Source organism: Schistocerca americana, chromosome 8 (assembly GCF_021461395.2).
Source record: "Schistocerca americana isolate TAMUIC-IGC-003095 chromosome 8, iqSchAmer2.1, whole genome shotgun sequence".
NCBI classification, from domain to species: domain Eukaryota; kingdom Metazoa; phylum Arthropoda; class Insecta; order Orthoptera; family Acrididae; genus Schistocerca; species Schistocerca americana.
The window spans coordinates 51,738,311-51,747,493 of NC_060126.1; the positions used below are offsets into that span (position 1 = coordinate 51,738,311).

A 9,183-nucleotide genomic window follows, 5' to 3' on the forward strand; every position below is an offset into this window, starting at 1 on the left:
GATGATGGGCTTGAGGCGGATGGTAGCAGGGCGGGCTTCAGTTACGGATCCACATCTGCAAACCTGTAGCTTCTGGTGGAGAGTGGGAGCACACTGATATCGAAGTGGCAGGGCCCCAATCGGTGGCTGTACTTACATCACAAGGATGGTACCCCAGGCAGCAGACAACAGTGATTGGTATCCTCCTGGCCTGGCGTCCGAATCCTCGTGCCCACACGGCGATCCCAGTGTGAAGTGGCTGGACGAACCTGACTGTGACAGGTGCCTCGCAGGCAACTGAAGGTGGAGCAGCGTGCGCGGCTGCTGGCTGTGAAGCAATTCAGCCGGGCTCCGCTCCCTTGTAGGTGTGAAGTGATGTTGTTGTTGTGGTCTTCAGTCCTGAGAATGGTTTGATGCAGCTCTCCATGCTACTCTATCCTGTGCAAGCTTCTTCATCTCCCAGTACCTACTGCAACCTACATCCTTCTGAATCTGCTTAGTGTATTCATCTCTTGGTCTCCCTCTACGATTTTTACCCTCCACGCTGCCCTCCAATACTAAATTGGTGATCCCTCGATGTCTCAGAACATGTCCTACCAAACGATCCCTTCTTCTAGTCAAATTGTGCCACAAACTCCTCTTCTCCCCAATTCTATTCAATATCTCCTCATTAGTTATGCGATCTACCCATCTAATCTTCAGCTTTCTTCTGTGGCACCACATTTCGAAAGCTTGTATTCTCTTCTTGTCTAAGCTATTTATCGTCCATGTTTCACTTCCATACATGGCTACACTCCATACAAATACTTTCAGAAATGACTTGCTGACACTTAAATCTATACTCGATGTTAACAAATTTCTATTCTTCAGAAACACTTTCCTTGCCATTGCCAGTCTACATTTTATATCCTCTCTACTTCGACCATCATCAGTTATTTGGCTCCCCAAATACCAAAACTCCTGTACTACTTTAAGTGTCTCATTTCCTAATCTAATTCCCTCAGCATCACCCGACTTAATTCAATTCCATTCCATTATCCTCGTTCTCATTTTGCTTTTGTTGATGTTCATCTTATACCCTTCTTTCAAGACATTGTCCATTCCGTTCAACTGCTCTTCCAAGTCCTTTGCTGTCTCTGACAGAATTACAGTGTCATCGGCGAACCTCAAAGTTTTTATTTCTTCTCCGTGGGTTTTAATACCTACTCCGAACTTTTCTTTTGTTTCCTTTATTGCTTGCTCAATATACAGATTGAATAACATCGGGGATAGGCTACAACCCTGCCTCACTCCCTTCCCAACCACTGCTTCCCTTTCATACCCCTCGACTCTTTATAACTGCCATCTGCTTTCTATACAAATTGTAAATAGCCTTTCGCTCCCTGTATTTTACCCCTGCCACCTTCAGAATTTGAAAGAGAGTATTCCAATCAACATTGTCAAAAGCTTTCTCTAAGTCTGCAAATGCTAGAATTGTAGGTTTGCCTTTCCTTAATCTTTCTTCTAAGATAAGTCGTAGGGTCAGTATTGCCTCACGTGTTCCAACATTTCTATGGAATCCAAACTGATCTTCCCTGAGGTCAGCTTCTATCAGTTTTTCCATTCGTCTGTAAAGAATTCGCGTTAGTATTTTGCAGCTGTGACTTATTAAACTGATAGTTGGGTAATTTTCACATCTGTCAACACCTGCTTTCTTTGGAATTGGAATTATTATATTCTTCTTGAAGTCTGAGGGTATTTCGCCTGTCTCATACATCTTGCTCACCAGATGGTAGAGTTTTGTCAGGACTGGCTCTCCCAAGGTTGTCAGTAGTTCTAATGGAATGCTGTCTACTCCGGGGGCCTTGTTTCGACTCAGGTCTTTCAGTGCTCTGTCAAACTCTTCACGCAGTATCATATCTCCCATTTCATCTTCATCTACATCCTCTTCCATTTCCATAATATTGTCCTCAAGTACATCGCCCTCAAGTACATCGCCGTTGTATAGACCCTCTATATACTCCTTCCACTTTTCTGCTTCCCCTTCTTTGCTTAGAACTGGGTTTCCATCAAAGCTCTTGATATTCATGCAAGTGGTTCTCCTTTCACCAAAGGTCTCTTTAATTTTCCTGTACACAGTATCTATCTTACCCCTAGTGCGATAAGCCTCTACATCCTTACATTTGTCCTCTAGCCATCCCTGATTAGCCATTTTGCACTTCCTGTCAATATCATTTTTGAGACGTTTGTATTCCTTTTTGCCTGCTTCATTTACTGCATTTTTATATTTTCTCCTTTCATCAATTAAATTCAATATTTCTTCTGTTACCCAAGGGTTTCTCCTAGCCCTCGTCTTTTTACCTATTTGATCCTCTGCTGCCTTCACTATTTCATCCCTCAAAGTTACCCATTCGTCTTCTACTGTATTTCTTTCTCCCATTCCTGTCAATTGTTCCCTTACGCTCTCTCTGAAACTCTGTACAACCTCTGGTTTAGTCAGTTTATCCAGGTCCCATCTCCTTAAATTCCCACCTTTTTGCAGTTTCTTCAGTTTTAATCTACAGTTCATAACCAATAGATTGTGGTCAGAGTCCACATCTGCCCCTGGAAATGTCTTACAATTTAAAACCTGGTTCCTAAATCTCTGTCTTACCATTATATAATCTATCTGATACCTTTTAGTATCTCCAGGGTTCTTCCATGTATACAACCTTCTTTCATGATTCTTAAACCAAGTGTTAGCTATGATTAAGTTATGCTCTGCGCAAAATTCTACCAGACGGCTTCCTCTTTCATTTCTTACCCCCAATCCATATTCACCTACTATGTTTCCTTCTCTCCCTTTTCTTCCGCTTGAATCCCAGTCACCCATGACTACTAAATTTTCGTCTCCCTTCACTACCTGAATAATTTATTTTATCTCATCATACATTTCATCAATTTCTTCGTCATCTGCAGAGCTAGTTGGCATATAAACTTGTACTACTGTAGTAGGCGTGGGCTTCGTGTCTATCTTTGCCACAATAATGCGTTCACTATGCTGTTTGTAGTAGCTTACCCGTACTCCTGTTTTTTTATTCATTATCAAACCTACTCCTGCTTTACCTCTATTTGATTTTGTATTTATAACCCTGTATTCACCTGACCAAAAGTCTTGTTCCTCCTGCCATCGAACTTCACTAATTCCCACTATATCTAACTTTAACCTATCCATTTCCCTTTTTAAATTTTCTAACCTACCTGCTCGATTAAGGGATCTGACATTCCACACTCCGATCCGTAGAACGCCAGCTTTCTGTCTCCTGATAACGACGTCCTCCTGAGTAGTCCCCGCCCGGAGATCTGAATTGGGGACTATTTTACATCCGGAATATTTTACCCAAGAGGTCGCCATCATCATTTAATCATACAGTAAAGCTGCATGCCCTCGGGAAAAATTACGGCTGTAGTTTCCCCTTGCTTTCAGCCGTTCGCAGTACCAGAACAGCAAGGCTATTTTGGTTAGTGTTACAAGGCCAGATCAGTCAATCATCCAGACTGTTGCCCCTGCAACTACTGAAAAGGCTGCTGCCCCTCTTCAGGAACCACACGTTTGTCTGGCCTCTCAACAGATACCCCTCCATTGTGGTTGCACCTACAGTATGGCTATCTGTATAGTTGAGGCACGCAAGCCTCCCCACCAATGCCAAGGTCCGTGGTTCATGGGGGGGAGTGTGAAGTGATAGGTGCTCAGAAAACAGGGAAGGGCATCATCCGGCAAAGATTTCGCAACAGACTTTTTGTATTTGGGACATGAATGTATGCACTAGTTGTTCTGCCTCACCATTTGATTGAGGGTGGAATGGCGGAGCCATAATTTGCCAAATGGTGTGACAGGAACAAAACAATTGAAAAGTGTGAGAAACGAATTGGGGCCCGTTATCAAAAACTGTGGTACAAGGCCACCGCTCAATAGAGAAAACTCTCAAAAGTGTACAAATTTTGACCTCATTCGACGTCGAGACACGCCGGAGAATGTAAGGAAACCGGGAAAATGCATCTGCAACCAAGAGCTGACAGGATTTCAAGAAGGGACCCACAAAGTCTTCATGAATGTGTTCCCTTCGCTTGCATGGAGCAGGCCAGGGGGGTAGAGGTGCCCTGGAAGCTGTCTGTTGTTGGCAACACTGCTCACTGTGACAAAATGGACAGTTTCTCTGCAAATCCCTGACCAAAAAAACACGTGTCCTAGCTTATAGTTAGGACACAAAACTCCCCAGTGGCCGTGTTGGAGAAGATGTAGAAACTCGCACCGTAACGTAGCAGGAATGACTACTCTGGGCGAGAGGTCTTCCATGAACAACAGCAAAACACTGTCAAAAACAGAGAGGTGATACTGTAAGAAAAAGTAGTTGCACTGAGGGCGCAAAACCCGACCTAGTGGTTTATCTGGCGAGCCCTGTTGAACAATCCGAACCACCTGACAGAGAACTGGGTTGGAGGCAACGGCAGCTGCTATGTGTGAGCTTGTAATTGGGAAACCCTCCATGACATCCTGCTTTTCAGCATTTCCATGGAAGCAAAGTTGGGATCAGGACCCACAGGAAAGCAGGATAAGGTGTCCGCATTGATGTGTTTAGGAATATGGATTTCGTAATTGTAGCAAGATAAGAACAGTGCCTAGTGTTGTTGGCTTATCAGGCAAGGAAGTTTGATGGTTAAACAAGGAAACAAATGTTTTGTGGTCAGCAGTAAGGTGAAACTTGGAGCCATACAAAAAACATAAACTTTCTGGAGAGCATAGACTATGGGAAGACCTTTTTTTCCACCTGAGAGTTACATTGCTGGGCCAAAGTGAGGGATTTAGAGGCAAAAGCAACAGGTCATTCAGAACCGACAGTATATCGCTGTGCTAGGACCACATTGAGTCTGTACTGTGAGGCATCGGTTGCCAAAACAATGTGCTGATCTGGAAAGAACAAAGCTAAATGAGGGGCCGAGAAGAGTTTGGATTTCAACATTTGAAAAACACATTCATAATCTGGATTCCAGCAGAAAGGTAAATTCTTGAGTAGCAAGGCATGCAACAGGTAGACCAATGTGGCCACCCTCATCAGGAATTTGTGGTAGTTGGCTATCTACTCTAGGAAGGCCTGAAGCTATTTTGTGGACAAGGGATGAGGCACGAACAGGAGAGATGCAGTTTGGCAGAGGACGAACACCATCCCATGAGACTTTGAACACCAAATAAGCAATAGAAGGTTGAAAAATATTGAGATTTTAGGAGGTTGCGCTGTAACTCTGCGGACTGTAAGACAGGAAACAATGTGCTCAAATTTTTCAAGTGATTGGCCGTGGAGGGACCCGTGACGACAATATCATCCAAATAATTAATGCACCCCAAGACAGGCATAGTCAGTTCCTGTAAAAGTAATTGTAAAATAGCAGGGGCACTAGCCACACCAAAAGGAAGCTGCAAATATTGAGAGAGACCAAAAGGAGTATTCAAAACCAGAACTCGTCGAGACTCTTCATCCACAGGAACCTACAGATACCCTTCAGACATATCAATTTTAGAAAAGACCCGCAGTCTGATACTTCTGGCAATGGTTGCTCGTGGTGAGGGAGAGGATACATATCTGTGACCAACTGCGCAATGACAGTAGTTCTGAAGTTGCCACAGAGGCGAAGTTTTTCCGATGGTTTCCATTGCATCAGTGGCGACAACCATTCACTAGCTATAAAGGGTGCACCACCTCTAGAGGCAAGTCTGTCCCGTTGTACTTTCACTCGATCTTTCAGGGCAAAGGGAATAGGATATACATGACAAAACCGAACCCAAGTCATGGATTTCAAGGAAATATGAGCAGAAAAATTCATAGCACACCGTATACCTTCCAAAAACAAGTCTGAAAACTCCTCACACAGTGTTTCCAACTGAGAATATGTTATGTGATCAGACACAAGGTGAACTGCATCATTGATAGAAAATCCAAATGCCTGAAATGCACCCATCCCACCAAGTTCTCAACACCAGTGTCAGCAACCACCAAAAAGATAATGGAACATTCCACTGACTTGTACAGGGCAGATGCTGTAAATTGTCCCAACAGCGCAATGTTCTGTTTGTTATGACTGACCAGTTTCCGCATGACCAGGGAGCCTAAACTCACATAGGTTTGAGAATTCAATAATGACACTGCAGCACCTGTGTTAACGTGTAGCCAGAGCACTTGGTGAAAAATGCTTAACTCAGTAAACGATTTGGGAGATATCGCAAGCATTGGAGTCACACAGTTTATCCATGTCCATATCCTGAGTAACCTTTGGCGAATGACATCCGGAGGCAATGTGGCCTCTCTTCTGGCAAGCATTATTAGTAGCCTAGCGCTTAGGGCACTCCAAATGTTTGTGATGGACAAGCCGAAAACGAGAACACTGGCACTGGCACACTGGCAGTTGTGGCTGCTTGGGTTGTCGTTGGTCTGCTCAGAGTTTGGCCCGCATGTTTATCACCACCACTGTCACTTCCTAGCGGGCACATCTTGTGACACTACTGCCACATCGCCCCCTGCTTCAGTTTGGTCACCTGCTGCCTGAAAAACTTCAGAAGACATTAGCAAAACTTCTGACAGCAAGGGGGGGGGGGGGGGTTCTTAGTAAATCATTCTGATGCACTTCCTTGTCCAGAGCTAAACAAGTAACAAATTGACACTTAATGGCTAAGGGTGTAAATTTCGGCTGCCCAGGCCCTGTATGACTGTTTGGTTTCTTGCGGCATCGGTAGATTTCAACTCGTAGTGCTCTGATATGCATTTGTTTGCAATGGTAGTTGGACAGTAAACTGCACATTATCAAAAGTAAGAGTTGCTGTTTCTTGTAAAGAGACAAGCTGACATAGTAATTGATGCACCTTAGGTGAAATCTACAAGAGTCTTTGCACAAATTCGAGTCTGTCACACTGAAACACATGAAATGCCATCTGAGTGTTTTTTAAGATTCCCAGTCGTCAGCTGAATCATCATATGGAGGAAAAGTGGGTGGATAGACCATTTGAGCAGTGCCATGTGTGTTAATGGAAGCCGACAAAGTGGTCACTGCCGAAGTAATCAATTCAATAAGGGCCAGTAGCATGGCGTCCATAATGGCAAAACCTGATGAAACCACACTTAAAGATTTCACACGCAGAAACTGTTACAAACTCTTCACCAATCTTGTAGTTACCAAGTAATATATCATAAACCACTGAACAGTTTCAAAGATAAGCCTCTGGTGACTCCACACGTAACAAGACATACAGAAGGTGTAACATAAGCGACACATTGAGCATCTGATGTGAGTGGTACAAACTAAAAGAACATAATGAGAGTGAGTCAGTTGATTTAAGTACACATGTGCGGTGGCACTACACTCTGTGCATTCACACTCACATGCACAAGTTGGAGGATACAGAACATGGGAACTCTTATGGTACAAAAAATTGTGTTCTGTTTTTTTTTTATTAATGAACTGTATGGTTCCACATAAATGATGTTAATAAAATAAAAATTCCTCTTCATTCCTCTCTTGTAAAATCACTAAAAGAAATAGAATGTGGTATGTTTATCTCAGATTAAATAGTGTGTATATTGAAAGTATTTTCTATCTTTGTAAACTGATGTTAAAATGTTATTCTTGGCAACAGGTACTAGACATTTTGGGAAGCACATATAAGAAGGCGAAACAACTGTAACATAGATGAATCTGTACTCTGCAAACCTCATCCCATTGTACTATGTATAATGGTGTACCAATAAACCCAGTTTTTGTGTGTGTTGTTTGTGTGCCCAGATATGTTTTTAAAAAAAAAAAAAAAAAAAAAAAAAAAAAAAAAGGACGGTTGGTTGGTCTAATGCCCAAGAGATTTGGAACTAAAACTAAAACTGTACAGAACATACAGTGTTAACTAAATGGCTAATTAATGTATTAAAATTGTTTCATCCTCCCTCTCTTTTGTATCAGATCTTCTTTGTGTAACAATTCCTATCAATCATTGATTCAGTCATTCATTCATTCATTATGATGTGTGGATTCTATTAAGGAGACCCTTCAAGGGCATAGAGTCTTTCACATTGAAAGATGTAATGTTATTTAAATTGCACACCCTTTCTTTATTACTTCTTTTTGTTTTCTGTAGACGTAGAGCACTTTGATGTCTTAACCAGTTTTTGTCCGTAAATAATTATTACTCTTGTTTCACAAAACAGTAGTGCAGTAAAGAAACACTGCTTTCAGAATTTCTGACACTGTATTTTTCCTTTATGAGCATAGATATTATTTTTATGACACTTTTTACATAAGCAGTCAGTAATAATATTGAAGTTCATCTGTAGTGTGATTATTAGAAATAAAAATACATTTTACTTTCTTCTTAATGATCTTATATTTTTACATATCCTTTCTTTTCAGAGCAAGGAACTTAGTGAAGAATTTAAACCATTTACTGGAGAGGGGTATTCATTACGAGAAGCGAGAAAGAAGTGATGACCACATTGTGTGCTGCTGTTTCAAAGACTGACCTGCTCACATGTATATTTTATCTATTTATGATTTGGAACTCAGTGTGTGTATGCTGAATGTCTCTTGATGAATATCTATTTATATGTCTGTGATAATTTTCTGTAAATAGCAGAAATAAATGATATTCATTAGTTTTAGACAGCTTATTAAGCTACTGAATTTCCATGATGTGGTGTATACTAGCAGAATGCTGATGAAAGGTTTTGCAATTATATATTAAAATAAAAGAGGATAGGAAATTTTATTTGATATTGTGTCCTCGGAACAAAACTAAGGTCTGTTGCTGTGTTACCTGTCCTCTTGGAGTGCACTATAGTTAAAGATTTGGTCACTAAATACTTCTTTATTTTATATGCGTGATTGCAAACCATGTGTTTTACAAGTGCTGCTTTGTTATGGGGTTAGGAGATTTTAGTGAGTGTAACATGTTTCATGAATAAAATACACACAGTATATAATTCAGCATCATTTAGAATATCCTATTATTAAAATACGTTACTTGCAATTTATAGAATCAAATTTATTATGCACCTGCCTGTATATGGTGCATTGCAGGTGACTAATGTTGGACCCACAGTGACAGAAATGCTTATAGATGTGCGTAAATACACTCATATAGAATGATGTTAAATTACGATGTATACCCAGAAAGTAAGTTCTGATCATGTGCAGAGACGGTGAGTGTAG

At 41.4% G+C, this 9,183-nt stretch overlaps 1 protein-coding gene across 2 annotated transcripts in view; it reads left to right on the plus strand.

Moving 5' to 3' along the window:
* Positions 1-8,633, plus strand: part of LOC124544980 (ubiquitin fusion degradation protein 1 homolog) — a 65,799-nt gene extending 57,166 nt beyond the window's left edge. For both annotated transcript variants that reach the window (XM_047123729.1, XM_047123728.1), the window contains one exon: positions 8,386-8,633. In XM_047123729.1, coding sequence (XP_046979685.1) covers positions 8,386-8,460 — 75 coding nt within the window. In that variant the 3' untranslated portion in view covers positions 8,461-8,633. The remainder of the gene's footprint in view (positions 1-8,385) is intronic.
* Positions 8,634-9,183: the final 550 nt, after the last annotated feature.